The sequence below is a fragment of the Oncorhynchus kisutch genome, linkage group LG14 (genome assembly GCF_002021735.2).
Source record: "Oncorhynchus kisutch isolate 150728-3 linkage group LG14, Okis_V2, whole genome shotgun sequence".
NCBI classification, from domain to species: domain Eukaryota; kingdom Metazoa; phylum Chordata; class Actinopteri; order Salmoniformes; family Salmonidae; genus Oncorhynchus; species Oncorhynchus kisutch.
Genome location: NC_034187.2, coordinates 7,748,342 through 7,775,725, shown reverse-complemented (window position 1 = coordinate 7,775,725; position 27,384 = coordinate 7,748,342). Strand labels below are relative to the sequence as shown.

The 27,384-nt window shown below is 44.9% G+C and overlaps 1 protein-coding gene across 4 annotated transcripts in view; it reads left to right on the top strand.

Moving 5' to 3' along the window:
• Nucleotides 1–3,059, top strand: part of LOC109903244 (synaptosomal-associated protein 25-B-like) — a 93,133-nt gene extending 90,074 nt beyond the window's left edge. For all 4 annotated transcript variants that reach the window (XM_031787754.1, XM_031787755.1, XM_031787752.1 and 1 more), the window contains 3 exons: nt 2,156–2,275; nt 2,395–2,539; nt 2,692–3,059. In XM_031787754.1, coding sequence (XP_031643614.1) covers nt 2,156–2,275; nt 2,395–2,539; nt 2,692–2,754 — 328 coding nt within the window. In that variant the 3' untranslated portion in view covers nt 2,755–3,059. The remainder of the gene's footprint in view (nt 1–2,155; nt 2,276–2,394; nt 2,540–2,691) is intronic.
• Nucleotides 3,060–27,384: the final 24,325 nt, after the last annotated feature.

Below are 27,384 nucleotides of genomic sequence, written 5' to 3'. Positions count from 1 at the left end.
GATTTTAAACCAAACTTCACTTCCTAGAATGTTTTTCTTTCTCTATATTGTACAAAACAGGTGTGTGTGTACATTATGTGCACATGTTTGCACATGTGTGTGTGTGTGTGGTTATGGGGTGTGAATGGATAGTACCTAAGGAGCCACTGCAAATCCAAACTATGGCCTCTGAGTCATGTTCTGAGGCAAAGCCTTTTCTGTGTCCATAACATAATGTCCATATCATTATGTTCATTAGTGTTGTCTATGTATTTTCCTTTACTTACAGTTGCGGGCACCAAAACTATATATTTAAAAAAATATGTGTTTTTATTTTTTACAAATGATCACTTGCACACTTACCGATGATCCCGCCCACCTGCTCCAGGTTCTCATCCATCTCATTCTCCCGGGCATCGTCTGTTACCGTGTTACACATATTGCAGCAATGATTCTTCTAGCAGCACGACACGACCTAACTTTTTAGTGTCCCGCATCTGAAAAAAATGTATAAATAAGCTTGGCTTTTATCATATGTATGTATTTATCTATTTCCATGTCGTTCTGTAATTCAGTATCATTAACTATCATGTTCTGGTTTATTTCCATGTCGTTCTGTAATTCAGTATCATTAACTATCATGTTCTGGTTTATTTCCATGTCGTTCTGTAATTCAGTATCATTAACTATCATGTTCTGGTTTATTTCTGATTGGGATCTAAACTGATTTCCTCCAGTAACCAGAGGGTGTGGATATGATGCGTCTCCCTGTCTGTCTTCCTGTCTCCCTGTCTGTCTTCCTGTCTCACTGTCTGTCTTCCTGTCTCACTGTCTGTCTTCCTGTCTCCCTGTCTGTTTTCCTGTCTCCCTGTCTGTTTTCCTGTCTCCCTGTCTGTCTTCCTGTCTCACTGTCTGTCTTCCTGTCTCCCTGTCTGTCTTCCTGTCTCACTGTCTGTTTTCCTGTCTGTCTTCCTCTGTCTCCGTCTGTCTTCCCGTCTTCCCGTCTCCCTGTCTGTCTTCCTGTCTCCCTGTCTGTCTTCCTGTCTCACTGTCTGTTTTCCTGTCTGTCTTCCTCTGTCTCCGTCTGTCTTCCTGTCTCACTGTCTGTTTTCCTGTCTGTCTTCCTCTGTCTCCGTCTGTCTTCCCGTCTCCCTGTCTGTCTTCCTGTCTCCCTGTCTGTCTTCCTGTCTCACTGTCTGTCTTCCTGTCTCACTGTCTGTCTTCCTGTCTGTCTCCGTCTGTCTTCCCGTCTCCCTGTCTCTCCTCCCGTCTCCCAGTCTGTCTTCCTGTCTCCCCGTCTGTCTGTCTGTCTGTCTGTGTTGTCTTCTGCTCGGTGTTCTGCGTGTTTAATGTGTCTGTGTTGGTGGGAGGGTTTATGTCTCCTCTATCTACACGTCTATAAAGGACCCCATTCTATCAACCACAAACACAGTAAATACACTAGAATTCAATTGATCAGTGGGCCTACTCGGATCCGTTATTCATTGATAGACCTAACATATATAACATATATGTCCCGAAGATATTATTGGTATGCTGTGTTGGCATGCTGCCTTAGATATCATTGGTATGCTGTGTTGGCATGCTGCCTTAGATATCATTGGTATGCTGTGTTGGCATGCTGCCTTAGATATCAATGGTATGCTGTGTTGGCATGCTGCCTAAGATATTATTGGTATGCTGTGTTGGTGGGCTGCCTTAGATATCATTGGTATGCTGTGTTGGCATGCTGCCTAAGATATCATTGGTATGCTGTGTTGGCATGCTGCCTAAGATATCATTGGTATGCTGTGTTGGTGGGCTGCCTTAGATATCATTGGTATGCTGTGTTGGTGGGCTGCCTTAGATATCATTGGTATGCTGTGTTGGTGGGCTGCCTTAGATATCATTTGTATGCTGTGTTGGCATGCTGCCTAAGATATCATTGGTATGCTGTGTTGGCATGCTGCCTAAGATATCATTGGTATGCTGTGTTGGTGGGCTGCCTTAGATATCATTGGTATGCTGTGTTGGTGGGCTGCCTTAGATATCATTGGTATGCTGTGTTGGTGGGCTGCCTTGCTGTCACTATGCATGGCTTCGTCATATTTATATTACATCAAATTACAGTTTACATGCACACAAGCACACACACTTACTCACCTACACAGACCCTGACTGGTACGTGTCCCTGCAGGATAAAGGGTGGGGGCCAGGCGTGGGGGGCCAACCAGGATGGAGTAGTGAACAGTCAGCCAGGGGCCCGTGTGGTGGACGAACGTGAACAGATGGCAATCAGTGGGGGCTTCATCCGCAGGTGAGTGTGTTCCTGTATTAGTAAGAGTGTGTGTGTGCGCATGTGTGTGTGTGTGTGGACTCCCTCTGCCACTCCGAAGCTACCGTTAGTTTCATCGAATATCCGATGTGTGTTTCCAGGGTAACAGACGATGCCCGGGAGAATGAGATGGATGAGAACCTGGAGCAGGTGGGCGGGATCATCGGTAACCTGCGTCACATGGCCCTGGACATGGGCAACGAGATCGACACCCAGAACCGGCAGATCGACAGGATCATGGACAAGGTACTGTCCATTACGTTGACAAATCATTCCATACGTTTTCAGTGTTAGCGATTGGCAGCCCATCCTTGAGTTTGACAATCCAAAGATTTATCCATTGGTAGTTGATTGCTTGAATGATTTATCATCTCAATTCTCTCTCTCTCTCTCCTCAGGCTGATTCCAACAAGACCAGGATTGATGAAGCCAACCAGCGCGCCACGAAGATGTTAGGCTAAGCTGCAGCGACAAGTGCTTTAAACCCCCCCCCCGTCACCCCCGTCACCCCTGCACCCCTCTCAAGCATGTCATGGGGTGGTGCGAACATGCTTTTATCATGGGACTTTTGCTGCGTTCATAACCAAGTGGGAAGGTGGTATTTACCACATAGGACTGGAGAAAAAATCCGCTTGAACGCCCCTCCAACTGGTAATTACTAGTGGGAAACACGTCTATCATCCCTGAGCTCCCACATGGTGACCTCTTGAGGTCACCTACTAAGGAAATTGCCTCTATAACAGCATTTTAAGGCAGTTAAATGTAACAAGAAACATTATTTATAAAAATACATATATTCATATGATTTTTGAACAGTTTGCAAGCATGATGGCTGTACTTTTAGACTCGGGCAATTAGCCTATCTGACTCGGGCAATTAGCCTATCTGACTCGGGCAATTAGCCTATCTGACTCGGGCAATTAGCCTATCTGACTCGGGCAATTAGCCTATCTGACTCGGGCAATTAGCCTATCTGACTCGGGCAATTAGCCTATCTGACTCGGGCAATTAGCCTATCTGACTCGGGCAATTAGCCTATCTGACTCAGGCAATTAGCCTATCTGCATGTCTCAACGTGGCCAAAGCATGTGAACCAACTAGTATTTACAACTTCACAAATGGTAATTGCCAGCTTCTCACTTGGTAATGAATGTAGCACTACTCAGTAGGTTTGCACACATGCACATATCAGACTGCCCCTCTCCTCTTCTTCCTGTTGTAAATGTTGTTCTGTGTCATCGGTCTTTGGCTTTTATTAAAAATGAGTCCTGGTTAATCGTCTCATCCTCTACCCTCCACTCTCTCTCCTCCTAAAGTCGTTCCTCTACCCTCCACTCTCTCTCCTTCTAAAGTCGTTCCTCTACCCTCCACTCTCTCTCCTCCTAAAGTTGTTCCTCTACCCTCCATTCTCTCTCCTCCTAAAGTTGCTCCTCTACCCTCCACTCTCTCTCCTAAAGATGTCCCTCTACCCTCCACTCTCTCCTCCTAACCTCCTAAAGATGTTCCTCTACCCTTCACTCTCTCTCCTCCTAAAGATGTTCCTCTACCCTCTACTCTCTCTCTCCTCTTAAAGTTGTCCCTCTACCCTCCACTCTCTCTCCTCCTAAAGTCGTTCCTCTACCCTCCACTCTCTCTCCTCCTAAAGTTGTCCCTCTATCCTCCACTCTCTCTCCTCCTAAAGTTGTCCCTCTACCCTCCACTCTCTCTCCTCCTAAAGATGTCCCTCTACCCTCCACTCTCTCTCCTCCTAAAGATGTCCCTCTATCCTCCACTCTCTCTCCTCCTAAAGTTGTCCCTCTACCCTCCACTCTCTCCTCCTAAAGATGTCCCTCTACCCTCCACTCTCTCCTCCTAAAGATGTCCCTCTACCCTCCACTCTCTCTCCTCCTAAAGATGTCCCTCTACCCTCCACTCTCTCTCCTCCTAAAGATGTCCCTCTACCCTCCACTCTCTCTCCTCCTAAAGATGTCCCTCTACCCTCCACTCTCTCTCCTCCTAAAGATGTCCCTCTATCCTCCACTCTCTCTCCTCCTAAAGTTGTCCCTCTACCCTCCACTCTCTCCTCCTAAAGATCTCCCTCTACCCTCCACTCTCTCTCCTCCTAAAGATGTCCCTCTATCCTCCACTCTCTCTCCTCCTAAAGTTGTCCCTCTACCCTCCACTCTCTCTCCTCCTAAAGATGTCCCTCTACCCTCCACTCTCTCTCCTCCTAAAGATGTCCCTCTACCCTCCACTCTCTCTCCTCCTAAAGATGTCCCTCTACCCTCCACTCTCTCTCTTCCTAAAGTACATAGTGCTTCTTTGATGGCTTTAGGTCACTTGTGAAGATCTGTTTCTGTCTCACTTGTTTCCGTTTCTTAAAAAAAAATGTACAGTAGATATGTGTTATATAAACTGTATTTACATCATTACTCTGATACGACGACTACTATTGCTTTACATGAGCCGGACACTGCGTCACTACATGTGGTTCCTTCAATAAGTCAGTGTTATGTCCATGTCAGACACTGGTGCTCTGTTGTTGTTGTTGTTGTAATGCTAAAAGGTGAAAAACTAACCATGTCCCTTCTCACAAAACATTGTCAACTTCCTCCCAGACTCTCCCATTTTAAAATAAAATAGCCATTTGGATAATGTGCAACTGTACTGGGAACGTGACCAGTGGTACACGTCTATTTCAGCCAGTCCCCCCCCCCCCTGGAGATGGAAGGGGCTGGGAGGAGATGGAAGGGGCTGGGAGGAGATGGAAGGGGCTGGGAGGTGGGAGGGTCAGGAAGGTAGGAGGAGGTGGGAGGGGCTGGAAGGAGGTGGGAGGGGCTGGGAGGAGTTGGAAGGGGCTGGGAGGAGATGGAAGGGGCTGGGAGGAGTTGGAAGGGGATGGGAGGAGTTGGAAGGGGCTGGGAGGAGTTGGAAGGGGTTGGGAGGTGGGAGGTGGGAGGGTCAGGAAGGTAGGAGGAGGTGGGAGGGGCTGGAAGGAGGTGGGAGGGGCTGGGAGGAGTTGGAAGGGGCTGGGAGGAGGGGAGTGTCTGGGAGGAGGTGGGAATAGCTGGAAGGGGCTGGAAGGTGGGAGGACCTGGGAGCTGGGAGGGGCAGGAAGGTAGGAGGAGGTGGGAGGGGCTGGAAGGAGGTGGGAGGGGCTGGGAGGAGTTGGAAGGGGCTGGGAGGGGGTGAGTGTCTGGGAGGTGGTGGGAATAGCTGGAAGGGGCTGGAAAGTGGGATGAGGTGGGAGGACTTGGGAGGTGCAGGAAGGTAGGAGGTGGTGGGAGGGGCTGGAAGGAGGTGGGAGGGGCTGGAAGGAGATGGGAGGGGCTGGAAAGACATGGGAGGGGATGAAAGCAAGTGAAAGAGGGAGAGAACAACAACAACCAGTCTTTGATTACTTAACCCAGGTGGGCTCCAATGCAGTAGCAGCCATTCATGGTTGTCCGGCTCAACCTCTCTGTCTTACTCCCATTGATGTACAGTAGCCCCGTGTGTGTTATGCATGTCCGTCAGCAGATAGAACTCAACATCTTATGAATAAGACTAAACTCTATAAGTAACATCTGTAGGTAACACAGCATGCCCAGCAGTGTGTAGGACACTCGCATGCCGAGAGAATACCCTGCTTCCTGCCACTCTGCAATAGTGCCACTCTTTTTGTTCACACATATCTTTCCAGATTGTGACCATCGTTGTAATATAATACGGGAAAAAATGCCAATAAAAACAACATAACTGTAGAACAAAAATGTATTTTTTTTTTTTTCAAATGTATTCACTGTTGTGTCCTGGAGCACCAGGTAGCCTAGTGGTTAGAGTGTTGGGCCATTAACCGGAAGGTTGCAGGATCACATCCCCGTAGCTGACAAGGTAAAAATCTGTCGTTCAGCCACTGAACAAGGCTGTTCCCTGGTAGGCTGTCATTGTAAATCCGAATTTGTTCTTAAGTGACTTGCCAGGTTAAATAAAAAATAAAATAAACTAGACTGGAGAAGGTAAAGAATGATACTACACACAGGCAACACTGACATTACAATAATGGATATCCGCCTTGGCCTTAAAGTGGATTAGAGCTTGCTGTCACTAAGAACACACACTCCCTCCCCCCCCCCCCCCCCCCCCCTCTTGCTTACACACACAAACAGCTCATCCCTGAATGTGATGAGACAGGCTGATATTTAAAAGTGGAGTCAAATAAAACAGACATTATAATTGACCTTAATTATAATTAACATAATTGACCTTAATCCTAGACTCAAATATTTGAAGGAAGGAACCCCCAACATGTTTGGTACAGGGTTAGCTGACCAGTACACTAGCCCCAACATGTTTGGTACAGGGTTAGCTGACCAGTACACTAGCCCCAACATGTTTCAGACAGGGTTAGCAGACCAGTACACTAGCCCCAACATATTTCAGACAGGGTTAGCAGACCAGTCCACTAGCCCCAACATGTTTCAGACAGGGTTAGCTGACCAGTCCACTAGCCCCAACATGTTTCAGACAGGGTTAGCTGACCAGTCCACTAGCCCCAACATGTTTCAAACAGGGTTAGCTGACCAGTACACTAGCCCCAACATGTTTCAGACAGGGTTAGCTGACCAGTACACTAGCCCCAACATGTTTGGTACAGGGTTAGCTGACCAGTACACTAGCCCCAACATGTTTCAGACAGGGCTAGCTGACCAGTACATAACCTCCACCCTGGAGCACTTTTAACAGACCCAGGAAGGAATGTTCAGAAAGAAATGTGTGAGGGGTCAACGGGGTCACCTAGATGCAGAGGAAGAGATTACTAGTTCTGGTATGAGATGGATGATTGGGAGTGTGGTTCTTCATCCTGCAAACAAGGGAAGCTTTTGGAGATGAGATAACAACTTGAGATGATAACTTGCACCAACAACATCTATTGAAATGACAAACAACGACAAATGTAGCTTTTGATCAGAATTCACATCTCTGAAAGAGGCAGTTATTTCAGTGTTACCATGAACTTAAATCCTTGATTTGCTATTGGTTTCAACCTCAAAATCAACGCAGAAAAGTCTGCATACAAGGAGAAGTCTATTTTCAGTCTCCATACATGTCCTGTACCTTTAGTTATACCACAGCATTGTTAAATACTTGTTTCCGATTGGCTTGAAGGCCATTCTAGAACTTACATTAAACCTCAAAGTTTAAGCCAATAGGAGGAACTGTTAAGCTATGGAACTGTTTTAAGGTCATACCATTGATCATTCAGATAATTGATTTTGAATTTTAGGACACTTTTAGATATCAAAAAATGATTTTAAACAATTATTTGAGAAAATATTGAATTTGGCCTTAACTACTATATCTCTTTACTACTATATCTCTTTACTACTATAGGTCTTTACTACTATATCTCTTTATCTCTTTACTACTATATCTCTTTACTACTATATCTCTTTACTACTATATCTCTATACTACGATAGGTCTTTACTACTATAACTCTTTACTACTATAGGTCTTTACTACTATAACTCTTTACTACTACAGCTCATAGAAACACATTGAATAACACATTAATAAATGGCAAAAAAAGACAGTAAGAAATTAATCATAAGGAATCAGGTTTTGAAGTGTCTAAGAAAGCTCAGGAAATACAGTGGATTGCGAAAGTATTCACCCCCCTCAGCATTTTTCCTATTTTGTTGTCTTACAACCTGGAATTTAAATTTAAAAAATTCTGGGGGGGGGGGGGGGGTTGTATTATTTGATTTACACAACATGCCTAACACTTTGAAGATGCAAAAAAATATATATATTGTGAAACAAACAAGAAATAAGACAACAAAAATAGAAAACTTGAGCAGGTATAACTATCTACTTCGTAGGAAGAAGGAACCCTCAAGAACACGGTTCTAAAAAAAAAACTTTACGTTTGTCAAAGACCTCTTCGCAAAGGAAAAGTGCGGAATCCTAAAAACTCCAAAGCCTGAACTGGAAGAACACCTGGAAAAGGTCCACCAGGACATGAAAAGGCAGATAATCATCCCACATGACATCCCACCTATTCAACCACCAGAATTCAATCTGGACACTGACCCTCCAAAATGGTAGGAAGTAGAGAACATTGTCTGAAGAGCAAGAGCGGCCTTAGCTCCTGGGCCTAATGGAGTACCATACAAGCTCTACAAGAACGCCCCGGATGTTCTACGCTTTCTTTGGAGGCTCATGAGGATAGTGTGGCAGAAGGAAATAATACCAAAGGCATGACGAAGGGCTGGTGGTGTGCTAATCCCGAAAGAGAAGGATGCGACAGACATCAGTCAATTCCGACCAATCTCCCTTCTCAACGTCGAAGGGAAGATCTTTTTCAGTATAATAGCACAGAGGCTGTCCACTTACCTGGAAAGGAACAAGTACATTGATACATCTGTACAGAAAGCAGGCATTCCTGGTTTCTCTGGTTGCCTGGAACATACTAGTATGATTTGGCACCAGATCCAAACAGCTAAGAAGGACAAGAGAGACCTCTGCGTCATCTTCCTCGACCTGGACAATGCCTTTGGCTCAGTTCCCCATGAACTCCTCTGGGAATCCTTCAACATTTTCCACGTACCAGAACCAATCACTACATGGGTAAAGGCCTATTTCCAAGACCTGCAATTGTGTTTCACAACACCTGACTTCACAACAACATGGCAGCGCTTGGAAGTAGGCATAATGGCAGGCTGTACACCTCTCACCTCTGGCCTTCACTACGGCCATGGAAGTCATCCTCAGGGCATCGAGATGAGTGGTCGGCGGTGAGAGAACTAAGGAAGGGCTCCGTCTCCCACCTATCCGAGCATATATGGATGATATGACTACACTGACCACCACTGCAGCATGCACCAGGGGGCTACTTGCAAAACTGCAGGATAACATCAAGTGGGCCCGGATGAAAATCAAGCCAAGCAAATCTCGAAGCATCTCCGTAGTCAAGGGACAGCATAAAGATGTGAGGTTCTGCATTGGAGATGATCCGATACCAACGGTGTCTGAGCAACCTGTCAAGAGCCTGGGTAGATGGTACAACGAAAGCCTCCGGGATAAAGATCAAGTGCAGCAAGTAAGGCAGGACATCGCCAACGGTCTTGAGACCATCAACAAGACCCTACTGCCTGGGAAGCTCAAGCTTTGGTGCCTACAATTTGGACTTCTCCCCCGGGTAATGTGGCCACTCACCGTCTATGAGGTCCCAATAACAACAGTGGAGAAGATGGAGCGAACCATTACCTCATACGTGAAGAAATGGCTGGGTGTCCCACGATGCCTGAGTAACATCGGCCTCTATGGCAAAGGGGTCCTTGAACTACCTCTTACAAGTCTAACGGAGTAGTACAAGTGCTCTAAAGTAAGACTTCAGATGACATTGAAGGACTCCAAAGACCAGACCATTAGCAAGGCTGCACCTCCCCTACAAACTGGACGGAAATGGAAATCTTACAAGGCTGTGCAGCAAGCAACATCAGCCCTGAGACACCAAGAGATTGTGGGGAATATCCAGCATGGAAGAGGAGGCTTTGGCCTGGCAGCAAGTAAACCAACAACATCTGAACGCAGGAAGCTGGTGGTCGAGGAGGTGCGCAGACAGGAGGAGACAGCAAGAAGTGCAAAGGCTGTCTCTCTTGCTAAAACAAGGGCAATGGACGCGGTGGGAAGGCCTGGAGAGGAGAAAGATCAACTGTAGTGAGCTTTGGCAAATGGAGGCAAGCAACATCAGCTTCATCATAAGAGCTGTTTATGATGTGCTTCCATCACCAAAAAACCTACATCAATGGTATGGCGAGGACCCGACCTGCCCCCTCTGCCCAGCTCCAGCGACTCTCAGGCATATAATGACAGGTTGCAGGACCAGCCTCTCACAAGGTCGCTACACCTGGAGGCACAATCAGGTCCTCAAGAGCCTGGCTGCAGCACTTGAAGCCAAGAGGAGTGCAACCAATTTGGACAGTGGGACAGTGGGAAGACATCTCTCCAGTGTGTCTGTGTGTGTAGGTGCCGTTTAGGGTGTGATCGTTTTTGTGGATCTCTTCTTACGTTGAGGGCTGTGGTGAGATCTCTTTGCTTCGTCAACTTCCTGGTGTTGCTCCCCTGATGTAGATAATGTCTCCACTGATGGTTCTGAGGACTCAGGACCCTCTCCTTGCAGGCATGACAACAGAAAAACATGTAGTGATAAAGCAGAAGACACATTTCCATGACATATGGACTAACAAAGTACATCTTATAAAAACAAGAACGCAGTTGAAATTATTGACGTAGATGTCTAAACATGACAGTCATTAAACAGACAAAATACACAACTTCTATTAGGTCAAACCACCTCACCTTGTTGGTAACCCCCAATGGATTGAACAGACGATTCTAATATATATATATATATATATATATATATATATATATATATATATATATATATATATATATATATATATATATATATATATGTGTAACATTAAGTCCTATGACTGTCATCTGATGAAGATCATCAAAGGTTAGTGATTCATATATATATATATATATATATATGAATCAATAACTTTGGGATAGGATATGTTGTTTCTCAACTCCTCTGTAGTAGTCCAATAAATTGTTTAAAAAAAGGTTGATGACAAAAAAAAGGTTGATGACCGCTTTGCACACACTTGGGAATCTCTCAATCAGCTTCATGAGGAATGCTTTTCCAACAGTCTTGGAGCTCCCACATATGCTGAGCACTTGTTATTACCTTGCATGAATTTGCAGGGAGCTAACCAACCAGGTTTAATGTTAGATGGCGAACATTAGGCTATAACCAGCCAAACAAATGGCTCTGAGATACGAATAATAAGATCATACACGTAACGTTAGCTAGCTAACATAACTTGAAATGAAAAGACTGTCAAAATTAGAAACGTGTCATATCTGAAAATGTAGCTAGCAAGAATATCTTACCCATATGCATCATCAATTGTCTCCTGTCACGTATGCCATGGTTGCCCTTAGTGTGAAGAAGATGTCATCCGGAGACAGGTGTTTTCTCCTTAGCAATCACACTCGAATTCCACTGATTTCAAAACTCGGTCCTCCAGAAAGTGTAGAGCAATACTGACCAGCTCAAATAGACAGAAGCGTGCTATATGGCAGACCAATCCAAACTCACCTCTCGGGCCTGTCCAGCCCACTCATTATCTCAGCCAATCATGGCTAGTGGGAAGGTTGCTGTTTTTTTCTGTGGCTAAACCAACATGGATCAAAATGTAACAATTTTATTCGTATTTACAGATGGCATACAAGTTTGTTATTATTAAGGCACATGAAAGTTCACATGTTACAGAAGGCATTTCTGCCCCCAAAACAGGCATTTTAATTTGTTTTAAAAGAGGTTACGTTCAAGCGGCTCTCCTGTGAATTTGTGACCCGAGACATACGCCTAGTTTCCTGAAACGGGTCACATATGGAGAATCTACTCTGTGTTTGCTAGCTTGAGTTGGCTAAAGTCAGCAACAAGCCATGCAGTGTTGGCAGTGGCGAGCTACAATCCATCAATCACGAGGTTTGATGTAAACAACCAATTAGATTCCCCACATGTGGGGGGCCTCGTGATCCTGCTCCGCTACTCCAGTCGAGGCAGCTCTGACTTCTGCTCCCGCAGGCTTGCCTCCGGCTTAAAAGGAAAGTGGAAAATCATTCCTGCCTGTGCTAATTGTTTAGTACCTTGTCTGCTCTTCGTTTGTTTTTCGTCCTTCAATGAACTTTTCGACCTGTTCTGCCTCTGGGATTATTGCGTCAATGATTTATCTATACTAAACTAAATTTGTAAAACGCGACATGCAATAATTTCAATGATTTTACAGTTCATATAAGGAAATCAGTCAATTTAAATAAATTGATTAGACCCTAACCTATGAATTTCATGACTGGGAAGGAGCGTGGCTGGGCCTGGGATGGAACAGACCACGCACTACGGAGCCAGGCCCAGCCAATCAAAATGAGTTTCTACACAAAAGGTCTTTATTAAAGACAAAAATGCTTCTCGGTTTCATCAGCTGTCCGGGTGACTGGTTTCAGACGATCCCGCAGATGAGAAATAGTTTGTCGAGATCGGTGTGGAAAAACTTGATTTGCCTGCACATAGACCGGACCTCAATCCCACCAAAAACCTTTTGGATGAATTGAAACGCCGACTGCGAGCCAGACCTAATCGCCCAACAACATCAGCGCTCAACCTCACTACTGCTCTTGTGGCTGAATGGAAGCAAGTCCCCACAACAATGTTCCAACATCTAGTAAAAAGCCTTCCCAGAAGAGTGGAGGCTGTTATAGCGGCAAAGGAGGGGGTACAAATTACATATTAATATATTCTACCAGCAGGTGTCCATATACTTTTGGTAATGTAGTGAAGTACTAAGCCAGAGAACACCACCAAGACGAGCACAGGCACAAACTCGCAGAACACAACATGAAAGCCAGCAGATATAAAGTAAAGAGAGAGCAGAGACTTAACGATTTGACAGCTGAGTTAGCTACCAAAGAGCCAAGGAGTCGAGGGAGAGTCAGCTAATCGAATAGCGATATACTGAGATAAAACCAAAGAATATTTGTCTGTAATGTCAAATGCAATGGGGTATGGATCCCGGATAGCACGTGTTTCATGTAGTTTTAATGATAAAGCCAACAGTGCCTTAGGCAGCGTGTAACAACTTCTATATACCGCCTATACCGCCTCCGGTCTATAAACTAACAGTTCAGCACCTTACCAGCAGGTGGCATCCAAGCAGTACATGTTTTATTGTATTTAATCTTTATTTAACTAGGCAAGTCAGATTAAGAACAAATTATTATTTACAATGACTGCCTACACCGGCCAAACCTGGATGACGCTGGGTGAATTGTGCCCTATGGGACTCCCAATCATGACAGGTTGTGATACAGCCTGGATTCGAATCAGGGACGCCTCTAGCACTGCGATGAGGTGCCTTGGACCGTTGCGCCACTCGGGAGCCCGTCTAACACGGACGCTTATTCCACCATGCCTAGATGGAATACAGCTTATGTCAACTAGACGTCAAAACATTTTAGAAAATGTCACTGTAGCCAAACCTAACTCTTTCCCTAATTTTCCTAACCTGCTGCTACATTAATTATCACCCGCTACATAAAGTTAATTTTGACAAAAGCAGCACACCTTCTAGACAAAAATGTGGCTGGATTGTTTACTTCAGAAGGAAACAACACTTTTTAAGATCTTCTGTTGAGATTTATCCAGCAGGAACGAGATCTGAATTCAGGGTAAAGCCTTTTATTATCAGTGACCAGGTCGCGTATCGCTGGTAATAAAACCTGCTCGATTACCTGGTTAATCATCATATTCCCAAAATCTTGAAATGCCTCTTTCGACAGTCAGCAGGAATGTAAACTTACTCTATAAACATGTACATAAATACCTTTATGGAATGGCAAAGATCCAGTTTGAGGTACTACAAGGACCTGTTTAGGCTGGGAAGCATGCGGACGTCTTAATGGTCAATCACTTTTATCATGGTTCATCAGTCTACACCAGTCTCTTGGTAGTTATTGAAAAGGAATTAGTTTCCCCTTATTAGATTGAAAGATGTGTTATTTTTCTAGTCTACTAAGAAATGCATGTTATAGTATATTACAGTTCTATTATCTCCAATGCAGTAAAGAACTTGAGGATTGTTGAGAAGTGTGTAAATGGTATAGTTGGTTAATCCAGAACTAAAGTGTTGTGTAATTGGTCAGCTGCACAATTACAATTCTAGGTCCATATGTGTTAAGAGAAAGGGATTAAGAGATTCTAGAAAATGAGAAGCTTCACTCTCTCTCTCTCTCTCTTTGCTAGTGACGAATCGAATGTCCCCCTCTACTTCCGAAATTTCGGAAGAGACGCTAACCTCTGCGAAATCATGAGTTGTCCAAATAAATCAGTGACGAAAACGCCAAAACACCAGACCTACTGCCGTTCGTTAGCACACGCATCCCATTCCTTCCAGACAGAGTCTATGGCACCAGTTACGTTTACATGGACCTGTCATGGACCTGTCATGGATCTGTCATGGATCTGACATGGATCTGTCATGGATCTGTCATGGATCTGTCATGGATCTGACATGGATCTGTCATGGATCTGTCATGGATCTGTCATGGATCTGTCATGGATCTGACATGGATCTGTCATGGACCTGTCATGGATCTGTCATGGATCTGACATGGATCTGTCATGGATCTGTCATGGATCTGACATGGATCTGTCATGGACCTGTCATGGATCTGTCATGGATCTGTCATGGATCTGTCATGGATCTGTCATGGATCTGTCATGGATCTGACATGGACCTGTCATGGATCTGTCATGGATCTGTCATGGATCTGTCATGGATCTGTCATGGATCTGACATGGATCTGACATGGACCTGTCATGGATCTGACATGGACCTGTCATGGATCTGTCATGGACCTGTCATGGATCTGTCCTGGACCTGTCATGGATCTGTCATGGACCTGTCATGGATCTGTCATGGACCTGTCATGGATCTGTCATGGACCTGTCATGGATCTGTCATGGACCTGTCATGGATCTGTCATGGACCTGTCATGGATCTGTCATGGATCTGTCCACTTCCAGGTGGTAACTGGAAGTGGCATCTCTATACCCCTCTATGGCATAACAAGGCTATTACTTTCAGGTAATAAACCATTTGAGCCAAAAGCCTGGTGTGGAAAAGGGATCAAACATCTAGGAGATATATTTAACTCAGAGGGTCTCCCTAGTTTCCAGGAACTTTGTCTCTATCTTAGTCTACAGTCTGCACTTTGTACCTATGGTGTCCCATTGGGTACAAATTTGTCCAGAGGTTTGGTGTCTGCTATTTATTTTCCATCGTCAATACCTAAAGCAAAAATATCTTCCAAATGGTTAAATCATGGGTAAAGTATTTGTCTGATGATGATGATGAAACTATTGGCTAGGAGAATGTCTGGGAGAAGATCATTTCACTGATCAAAGAACCCAAACCATCAATTAATTCATTGTAAGCTTTGTCATTGGTTGTGCTGGACACCACTTATAATAATTCATAGGAAACAGGCTTTAAGCCTAAACTGTAACCTGTAACCTGTGCCTCCCTCAATAGACTTGGCACATATAAAACAGATGATATGAGATTCATGTTTTGGAGGAAAGGATCATCTATCCTGACTTCACTCCTTGAACCGATTCCTCTTCGCCTTAATGACGATTTCCAGTGAACAACAGTGTATGTGGTTTGGCCGTCTGGGTTGACTGCCGACCGGCTGGGTTGACTGCCGACCGGCTGGGTTGACTGCTGGCCAAAAATGTATTGTTGCCACCACATGAACTTCATATAACACAATGGTTAGCATGTTTCCGCAGGTGTCGTTCAAGATATGATGGAAATGGGAAACTCTTCCCACAGTCAGAGCAGGAGTAAGGCTTCTCCCCTGTGTGAACTCGGCGATGGGAGGTTAAATGACTTGATGTTGTGAAGCATTTCCCACAGTCAGAGCAGCAGTAAGGCTTCTCTCCAGAATGTTTTCGCAGGTGTCTTTCAAGATATGATAGGAATGGGAAACTCTTCTCACAGTGAGGACAGTGGTGAGGCTTCTCTCCAGTGTGTGTTCGCTGGTGCACGTTCAAGCCACTCAGTTGAGAAAAACTCATCCCACAGTCAGAGCAGGAATAAGGCTTCTCTCCAGAATGCTTTCGTAGGTGTCTTTCAAGATATGATGGAAATGGGAAACTCTCCTCACAGTGAGGACAGCGGTGAGGCTTCTCTCCAGTGTGTGTTCGCTGGTGCACGTTCAACCCACTCAGTTGAGAAAAACTCCTCCCACAAACAGAGCAGGAATAAGGCTTCTCTCCAGAATGTTTTCGAAGGTGTCTTTCAAGATATGATGGGAATGGGAAACTCTCCTCACAGTGAGGACAGTGGCGAGACCTCTTAGCTTTGGTCCCTTCCTGATGTTTCTTCCCGGATGCAGGAAATGTCTCCACTTGCTCAGAGGAGTTAGAGGTCTCTCCTGTGTGAATGACAATATAAAAACTGGTGAGCAGGTGCAGTACACATCCATAATCATTGGATCAAATTAAAAGAAAGACATGTGCCTGATAAAGCATTACTGAAAAGGAGTTACATCTATAGGAGTATTCTGCTTGAAATGAATGCTACATCGGCTTTATCTTCTTTTCTAAGTGACAATACCGCTGTTGAGCATCTTTAAAGACCCACTCCAGACTTCCTATCACCTAACGTATCACCCGATGTACTTAACAAATGGCACATCTCAGTGGTTGGTGCAGGTTAGAGCTTAACACAGGAACAGGAATTCAGCGGGTTTTGTGAGATTCTGGCAGGAATGGGAGTGAAATTCTAGAGTCTAGTTCGGGACAGGACGGGACAGGATCAACAGTCCACAGGAACGGGCAGTACAGGGATAGTGTAAAATTGTGTTGTTTTTTTTTTAGGTGGAAATATATCATGTGAGGAGCATTTCATATAAACAACAACTGTGTAAGGTAGGCCTAACATAGTTTACTTCACAAAAATTAAAGTCATTTCCAAACTTCCCCTTCCATCAGCTCACTCTTGCTCCTCTAGGACCCATCGCTAACATTAGAGACAAGGAAAGAAAAAAAAATGTTTTACCTAAATTTGATGGAGTTGTCTTTGACAAACACGGCTTGTAAAAATGTTGAGGATTAGGCTACCAACCGGAGAGAGCGACACGTGGCCTGAGCACGCGGCATAGCTGCTAATACTTTCAACAACTTTACCTTCAAACCAAATTGTTTGTATATTAGTTTTTTAGTTTTTTGAATTTTACCCCGTTTTCTCCCCAATTTCGTGGTATCTAATTGTTTTTAGTAGCTACTATCTTGTCTCATCGCTACAACTCCCGTACGGGCTTAGGAGAGACGAAGGTTGAAAGTCATGCATCCTCCGATACACAACCCAACCAAGCTGCACTGCTTCTTAACACAGCGCGCATCCAACCCGGAAGCCAGCCGCACCAATGTGTCGGAGGAAACACCGTGCACCTGGCAACCTTGGTTAGTACGCACTGCGCCCGTCCCACCACAGGAGTCGCTGGTGCGCGATTAGACAAGGACATCCCTACCGGGCCAACCCCTCCCTAACCCGGGCGACGCTAGGCCAATTGTGCGTTGCCCCACGGACCTCCCGGTCACGGCCGGTTACGACAGAGCCTGGGCGCGAACCCAGAGTCTCTGATGGCACAGCTGGCGCTGCAGTACAGCGCCCTTAACCACTGCGCCACCCGGGAGGACTAATTGTTTGCATATTTAACTAAACCCATGCCATCGGAGGTGAAGAGAGAAATAAAAATAGATTGACTTATGCAGTACTGGCGCTCAGGTTTTATAAATGTTTTATGTTCATGTTGTAAATTTGTGTGCTGAGCTGTAGGCCGGTGCTGTGCTGAGCTGTAGGCCGGTGCTGTGCTGAGCTGTAGGCCGGTGCTGTGCTGAGCTGTAGGCCGGTGCTGTGCTGAGCTGTAGGCCGGTGCTGTGCTGAGCTGTAGGCCGGTGCTGTGCTGAGCTGTAGGCCGGTGCTGTGCTGAGCTGTAGGCCGGTGCTGTGCTGAAGGCCGGTGCTGTGCTGAGCTGTAGGCCGGTGCTGTGCTCAGCTGTAGGCCGGTGCTGTGCTGAGCTGTAGGCCGGTGCTGTGCTCAGCTGTAGGCCGGTGCTGTGCTGAGCTGTAGGCCGGTGCTGTGCTGAGCTGTAGGCCGGTGCTGTGCTGAGCTGTAGGCCGGTGCTGTGCTGAGCTGTAGGCCGGTGCTGTGCTGAGCTGTTGGCCGGTGCTGTGCTGAGCTGTAGGCCGGTGCTGTGCTGAGCTGTAGGCCGGTGCTGTGCTGAGCTGTAGGCCGGTGCTGTGCTGAGCTGTAGGCCGGTGCTGTGCTGAGCTGTAGGCCGGTGCTGTGCTCAGCTGTAGGCCGGTGCTGTGCTCAGCTGTAGGCCGGTGCTGTGCTCAGCTGTAGGCCGGTGCTGTGCTCAGCTGTAGGCCGGTGCTGTGCTCAGCTGTAGGCCGGTGCTGTGCTCAGCTGTAGGCCGGTGCTGTGCTGAGCTGAGCTGTAGGCCGGTGCTGTGCTCAGTGCTCAGCTGTAGGCCGGTGCTGTGCTGAGCTGTAGGCCGGTGCTGTGCTGAGCTGTAGGCCGGTGCTGTGCTGAAGGCCGGTGCTGTGCTGAAGGCCGGTGCTGTGCTGAGCTGTAGGCCGGTGCTGTGCTCAGCTGTAGGCCGGTGCTGTGCTGAGCTGTAGGCCGGTGCTGTGCTCAGCTGTAGGCCGGTGCTGTGCTGAGCTGTAGGCCGGTGCTGTGCTGAGCTGTAGGCCGGTGCTGTGCTGAGCTGTAGGCCGGTGCTGTGCTGAGCTGTAGGCCGGTGCTGGCTCAGCTCTAGGCCGGTGCTGTGCTCAGCTGTAGGCCGGTGCTGTGCTGAGCTGTAGGCCGGTGCTGTGCTCAGCTGTAGGCCGGTGCTGTGCTGAGCTGTAGGCCGGTGCTGTGCTGAGCTGTAGGCCGGTGCTGTGCTCAGCTGTAGGCCGGTGCTGTGCTGAGCTGTAGGCCGGTGCTGTGCTGAGCTGTAGGCCGGTGCTGTGCTCAGCTGTAGGCCGGTGCTGTGCTGAGCTGTAGGCCGGTGCTGTGCTGAGTTGTAGGCCGGTGCTGTGCTGAGCCATAGGCTACCGTTTCATGCCGGTGCTGTGCTGAGCCATAGGCTACAGTTTTATGCCGGTGCTGTGCTGAGCCATAGGCTACAGTTTAATGTGCTCAGTGCTCAGCTGTAGGCTGCAGTTTAATGTGCTCAGTGCTGTGCTCAGCTGTAGGCTGCAGTTTAATGTGCTCAGTGCTGTGCTGAGCAGACCAAACTATAAACTATAAAAACATTTAGGTAATTTAATAAACTATTTGTATAGTTTATTCGCCGTTAGTCAGCAACTCCACACAAAATATTTTTTCTGCGTGTGTGCCAGCTCATGTCTTTTTTATAACACTTGGTAAACCAACGCAATAGCCTACATATTTCTGCGGGCAAAAAAAGAGCACGAGATGGGAGTGGTTTTTATCAGGAAGGGACAAGAATGTTCCGGGGTTAAAAGAATTGTTGCGAGATCAGGACAGTACAGGGAAAAAAATTGCCAGGACAAGATGGGACAGGAATTAATTTTCACTCCCGTGTCAACCTCTAGGTGTCCTCTGACATGGTAAAAGTATGGTGGTGGTGGTGGTGGTGGTGGTAGTGGTGGTGGGGAGGGGGTGCTCTTTTGTCCTCAATTGCTTCTCTGTTGTTTCCACATGCAATTCCTTCAATTGCCAAACCTTTAAATTTCGTAATTGTGTCTAAACATATTATTTCACCCTTATGTGTTTATACTTTACTGAATTTATACTTGGAATATACTTCAAATCAAATGTTATTGGTCACATGCACATGTTCAGCAGATGTTATTGGTCACATGCACAGCAGATGTTATTGGTCACATGCACAGCAGATGTTATTGGTCACATGCACAGCAGATGTTATTGGTCACATGCACAGCAGATGTTATTGGTCACATGCACAGCAGATGTTATTGGTCACATGTTCAGCAGATGTTATTGGTCACATGCACATGTTCAGCAGATGTTATTGCTCACAGCAGATGTTATTGGCCACATGCACATGTTCAGCAGATGTTATTGGCCACATGCACATGTTCAGCAGATGTTATTGGCCACATGCACATGTTCAGCAGATGTTATTGGCCACATGCACATGTTCAGCAGATGTTATTGGCCACATGCACATGTTCAGCAGATGTTATTGGCCACATGCACATGTTCAGCAGATGTTATTGGCCACATGCACATGTTCAGCAGATGTTATTGGTCACATGCACATGTTCAGCAGATGTTATTGGTCACATGCACATGTTCAGCAGATGTTATTGGTCACATGCACATGTTCAGCAGATGTTATTGGTCACATGCACATGTTCAGCAGATGTTATTGGTCACATGCACATGTTCAGCAGATGTTATTGGTCACATGCACATGTTCAGCAGATGTTATTGGTCACATGCACATGTTCAGCAGATGTTATTGGTCACATACACATGTTCAGCAGATGTTATTGGTCACATGCACATTTTCAGCAGATGTTATTGGTCACATGCACATGTTCAGCAGATGTTATTGGTCATATGCACATGTTCAGCAGATGTTATTGCTCACATCAGATGTTATTGGTCACATGCACATGTTCAGCAGATGTTATTGGTCACATGCACATGTTCAGCAGATGTTATTGGTCACATGCACATGTTCAGCAGATGTTATTGGTCATATGCACATGTTCAGCAGATGTTATTGCTCACAGCAGATGTTATTGGTCACATGCACATGTTCAGCAGATGTTATTGGTCACATGCACATGTTCAGCAGATGTTATTGCTCACAGCAGATGTTATTGGTCACATGCACATGTTCAGCAGATGTTATTGGTCACATGCACATGTTCAGCAGATGTTATTGGTCATATGCACATGTTCAGCAGATGTTATTGCTCACAGCAGATGTTATTGGTCACATGCACATGTTCAGCAGATGTTATTGCGGGGTGTAGCGAAATGCTTGTGCTTTACTTTTATTACTGGAAAAGTTCAAAGAGTGGGCCATAAAACCGTTAAATCAACTAATGTGTTCCTGCATCCTCTGACATGCCTAAAAATAATACATCAAATCTGCTCTTACCATGATCAGCAGATTCCCCAATGTCTTCCTTCTGTTCTTCATTAATGGTGACATTCAGCCCCAGTGTTTGACTGCTGCCTGCCAGCTCTACAGATGCCATGTCTGGACTCTCTCCTGTGTAAATGAGAATAGAAAAAAAAAAGTGTCAAAATGTGACAAATGCATTGCGTCTAAACTAACATGTTGCATTCACTCGAGGAAATAAAATAAATACTAAAACCATGTAAGAAAGTGGTTGCCGTGCAACTAAATGACCTAACTGCGTATGTGATATCTGCCTGCCTCGATCAACAACAGACCCAGGTATCTTAAGTTTAAAAAAATACAATTGGCATCTTAAAAATAATATTCTAATAGAATCAGTCTCTCACTAAAAGGCAAGTATGAAAACCAGCTGGCACTGTTGCCCTCGAGGACCAGAGGAAAGGTGTAACCGCTGTTGATAAAACCTGGGATGGTATCTTAAGTGCACACGGTAGCAAACTGTTTGGCCAGTAACCGAGAGGTCGCAGAGTCGGATCTCCGAGCCAACTAGATGGGGGGGGGGGGGGGATCTGTCGATGTGCCCTTGAGCAAGGTATTTCTCCCCTATGAACTTACTAATAGTTTTTAATGTATAACAGGCTATGAATATTTCCTTTAACCTGTCACAGTCTAAAAGCTCTCACACATCTATTCCCATTTTTCTAAACAAAATTTTTAAAAATTTGTTTTTGTCAGCTGGTCATAAACAGATACCAAAGTGTCCCTTTCAGAAAACTTGTGACTTGTTATTTATAGAAAATGTATGTTTTTAATGTATAAGAGCATCTGTAAAATGACTCAAATGTAAAGGTAAACATGAATATGCGGTGTGTAGAACAGTAACACAATGCAATGTACAGTGGTAGAAAAATGTGAATGAGCCATGTGGAGAATACAGTATTCAATATACAGTACAATACCTTATGGACCTACACAAGGAACCGAACAGAAGCAAAAGGCACAAAACAGGAAGGGACCAACCTGAATTTATCCAATGAAAAATTCTTATTTACATTGTAAACGGTTTCTGTTGTAAACGTTTTGCAATAGAGCAAGGCTTTTGATACATTCTGCAACTAATGAATACACCCCTGCTCTCTTACCTTGGTTGTAAACGTTGTTGATAAAAACCCTTTTCTCTTCTTACCTGGATAATCATCACATTCCCAAATCTTCACTTCCTCCTCTTTATCTTTCGTGATGATATTCAATAGGAGTGTTTGACTGCTGTCTTTCACTGATGCCATTTCTCCTGCGGTGCCCAGTGATGTTGTCAGTCAGGACCCAGTCAGTATAGTCTTGGGCTCAGTTTGTGGTGGAGAACGGCAGGCTAGTTATCTTCACTCTCCTTATTAAGTAAAGATCAGATAGATAAACAACCTGAAAAACCTGTATAAAATGCAAGGGCTGTTAAGTAATTTGGTGACTTGCTATCTAGTTAGCACACATAGCCATTGTTTTCTGATGTAGACAGTGATTTAATCAGTGTTGCTACGCTAATTTATTTACCTGTACCGGGTCTCGGCTGGATAAGTTACGAAATAAAGTCACAAATTGCAAGATAACCGTTGTTAACTAACGTTATTTAGGGTTTTCGCCACAATTTATTGCTAACGTTAGTTAGCTACACATTTGCCTATTTTGATAAAGTTTATGATGGCTTTACTTTTTCAGTTTGATTAACTTTAGCAAATAGTTGAGTAACATTAGCCAGTCCTTGCGGTTTTGTCTAAAAGGGACGCGGCTTTTATTAAAATTGACTTTGATTAAAAATTGACTTGACCAGGCCTTGCCTGTCCATTTATCCTGAAACAGACTCCTCGTAAGGTCGTTCTTACCTGAAAGTCTTGCTTCGCAAAAACGGAATCATAAATAGTTTGTTTTATTTGTGTACTGGATTAAGTAATGTGTCCATTGTTTATCGAATACAGTATTACTTATGGTTTAATATCTCCTACTAATACAAAAACAAACAAACGCGATGGCAAATTTTCACTTCTTCTTTTTCGAATGACTGGGCTTGTCAAACTACACAAACGTAGAGGTACGCCACCTCTGTGCGGGAGGGTGCATCGCAGGGCATAATACAATCATTACTCAACTTTTGGTTATTGACCCCCACGATGAAATTGGAGAGGGGTTTCGCCAGTGAAAAGAGTCAATAATGAGCGGAATGAGCTACTATCGCCGAGCATTGAACAATGAGACAGATATTTCACTGGATGTATAAAAGTAATGCATCCGCTTGGGGTTTTACGCTCACTCGGAACTGACCATATAATTAATCAACTTCATTGTGCTGTATTCCTCACCAAACTTAAGAGATAAAACAATTACTCTGCATTATTGACTCCTCTGCATCTAACATATAATAATGTAATAAACAATTGTATTTAACATTTTAATTAGATTTGTGATCAGCTAGTTTATTTATTGGCTTGTGTGTCCAATAGAAAAAATTACTGGTATGTCCTGTCTGCACAACCATTACAATTATCGGAGAGAGAAAATCATTTGGGTCTTGCGCAGTGAAACATTGTTGACAGTATATTGACATTTTATTCCCATTACACTCACACAAAAAAAATATATTTTGGGGCACCATTTTTGCCTGTAGGGGAACCCTGTAAAAAAAACAAAAAGGTTCCAGATCTAATCATTTAAGATCAGATACAACTCATGGTGATGGAGGAGGCAGAGAAGGGGACCATGGTCAACATAGAGGAGTCAGCTGACTAGGGGCCCAGAGAAGGTGACCGTGGTCAACAAGACGCAGGCCTCCTAATTGTCCCTAGAATTTCTAAGCAAACAGCTGGAGGCAGGGCTTTCTCCTATAGAGCTCCATTTTTATGGAACGGTCTGCCTATCCATGTCAGAGACGCAAACTCGGTCTCAACCTTTAAGTCTTTACTGAAGACTCATCTCTTCAGTGGGTCATATGATTGAGTGTAGTCTGGCCCAGGAGTGGGAAGGTGAACGGAAAGGCTCTGGAGCAACGAACCGCCCTTGCTGTCTCTGCCTGGCCGGTTCCCCTCTTTCCACTGGGATTCTCTGCCTCTAACCCTATTACAGGGGCTGAGTCACTGGCTTACTGGGGCTCTCTCATGCCGTCCCTGGAAGGGGTGCGTCACCTGAGTGGGTTGATTCACTGATGTGGTCATCCTGTCTGGGTTGGCGCCCCCCCTTGGGTTGTGCCATGGCGGAGATCTTTGTGGGCTATACTCGGCCCTGTCTCGGGATGGTAAGTTGGTGGTTGAAGATATGCCTCTAGTGGTGTGGGGGCTGTGCTTTGGCAAAGTGGGTGGGGTTATGTCCTTCCTGTTTGGCCCTGTCCGGGGGTGTCCTCGGATGGGTCCACAGTGTCTCCTGACCCCTCCTGTCTCAGCCTCCAGTATTTATGCTGCAGTAGTTTATGTGTCGGGGGGCTAGGGTCAGTTTGTTATATCTGGAGTACTTCTCCTGTCCTATTCGGTGTCCTGTGTGAATCTAAGTGTGCGTTCTCTAATTCTCTCCTTCACTCTTTCTTTCTCTCTCTCGGAGGACCTGAGCCCTAGGACCATGCCCCAGGATTACCTGACATGATGACTCCTTGCTGTCCCCAGTCCACCTGGCTGTGCTGCTGCTCCAGTTTCAACTGTTCTGCCTTATTATTATACGACCATGCTGGTCATTTATGAACATTTGAACATCTTGGCCATGTTCTGTTATAATCTCCACCCGGCACAGCCAGAAGAGGACTGGCCACCCCACATATGCTCTCTCTAATTCTCTCTCTTTTTCTCTCTCTCGGAGGACCTGAGCCCTAGGACCATGCCCCAGGACTACCTGACATGATGACTCCTTGCTGTCCCCAGTCCATCTGACCGTGCTGCTGCTCCAGTTTCAACTGTTCTGCCTTATTATTATACGACCATGCTGGTCCTTTATGAACATTTGAACATCTTGGCCATGTTCTGTTATAATCTCCACCCGGCACAGCCAGAAGAGGACTGGCCACCCCACATAGCCTGGTTCCTCTCTAGGTTTCTTCCTAGGTTTTGGCCTTTCTAGGGAGTTTTTCCTAGCCACCGTGCTTCTACACCTGCATTGCTTGCTGTTTGGGGTTTTAGGCTGGGTTTCTGTACAGCACTTTGAGATATCAGCTGATGTACGAAGGGCTATATAAAGAAATTTGATTTGATTTGATTTGAACATAGGTGAGGCAGCTGACTAAGGGCCCATGGTGATGGAGGAGGCAGAGAAGGTGACCGTGGTCAACATAGAGGAGTCAGCTGACTAGGGGCCCATGGTGATGGAGGAGGCAGAGAAGGGGACCGTGGTCAACATAGAAGAGTCAGCTGACTATGGTGATGGAGGAGGCAGAGAAGATGACCTTGGTCAACATAGAGGAGTCAGCTGACTAGGGGCCCATGGTGATGGAGGAGGCAGAGAAGGGGACCGTGGTCAACATAGAGGAGTCAGCTGACTAGGGGCCCATGGTGATGGAGGAGGCAGAGAAGGGGACCGTGGTCAACATAGAAGAGTCAGCTGACTATGGTGATGGAGGAGGCAGAGAAGATGACCTTGGTCAACATAGAGGAGTCAGCTGACTAGGGGCCCATGGTGATGGAGGAGGCAGAGAAGGGGACCGTGGTCAACATAGAAGAGTCAGCTGACTATGGTGATGGAGGAGGCAGAGAAGATGACCTTGGTCAACATAGAGGAGTCAGCTGACTAGGGGCCCATGGTGATGGAGGAGGCAGAGAAGGGGACCGTGGTCAACATAGAAGAGTCAGCTGACTATGGTGATGGAGGAGGCAGAGAAGATGACCTTGGTCAACATAGGGGAGCCAGCTGACTAAGGGCCCATGGTGATGGTGGAGGCATAAAATAACAAAAAATATCTAATTTAGCAGACGATACAGCTCTGTTTCTAAAAGACAAGGATCAAGTTGCTATTGCACTTAATATTATCAAATCATTCTGTTCTGCTTCTGCTCTGTAACTTAATTTAAATAAATGCAAAATATTGTCCCTGCTGTCAAGATAATGTCAAGATAAATGCACCACTTATGTTAGAAGGTTTCCACCTGCTGGATAAGAAAGGTAATAAAATTAATTTTTAACTCCAAGAACAAGATCTCTCCTAGAGGAAAACCATTTCTGTAATGCTGAAATATTACTGAAATTGAATGGAAGAAAGCTTTGTTGCTCCCTCACACATTTTTGTAAATCAAATAAAGTAAAATAAACTCACTTTAATAAAATCTTGCACAAAAGAAACCCTTGCAATAACTTGTCTAAATTAATGGATTTAGAGGACATATGCATTTTCTGTGATAAAGAAGAGGAAACTATTATACCATTTTTTTGGGATGAGTTTGACTCCATGAAGTTATTTTGAAGCGAGTTAAGTATTAACATTTTGGCTTTCGTCAATAAGACCCTTGTATTTACAATAAAATATATATGTTATTATTCAAATGAAAACAAAACTACTGAATTAGTTGTTCATTTCTTCATTCTCTCTGGTAAATTGTATACACCAAAACAGATATTTGAAATCTGTCCCAAAATGCAATATATTTTTTAAAACTTGAAATCCAATATGACATTTAAATATCTAGAATTAGTCAATAACAACAACAACAAAAAACACTGTATTCTTTCAACTCTATTATAGGTTTGTAACTGCAAACCCCTGACCTAATTATATCTATTTTAATTTAGGTTCTTTAACTTTTGAATGTCAATTATTGTGATAGATTGTTTTTTACTTTAATGTTATTTTATGTTTCTTCAGAAGTTTACGTTTGCTTATGCAATATCCGTTTTAGTTTTCATCATGTATGCAAAAATGATGACACGTTTTCTAAAACCTAAACCGGATAAGTTGTGAACTACAAATATGGCGACGTTTTGTAGTTACCTTTTCTGACCCTAACCCTAATTGGATTCTCATCAATATATTCGCCAATATCATTATAATATGCCTGTAAATCGATATTTAGGTTCATTAAAACCTACATAATGCTGTGCTGCATCAGCACATGCCAACTCAATGTTAAAATTGGTACACTTTTTAAAAAGTGTTTTTCTGTCCTTAATATTTAACTTTGAAATGTGGGAGCCTCATGATTTAATTAGGGTCCCTTAGTTAACCTTCATGTCAAATAATGTTGGGATATATTCATCTGTTCTTGACTTACAAATCATTAAAGTAAGGGAGAAATTGCACCTTTGGGGGGGCGCTACTGAGCACCCCATGGCCACCAGGGGTATGAGATTTCACAAATATTTCTGATTCCTCCCAAATATATTTTGTGCTAA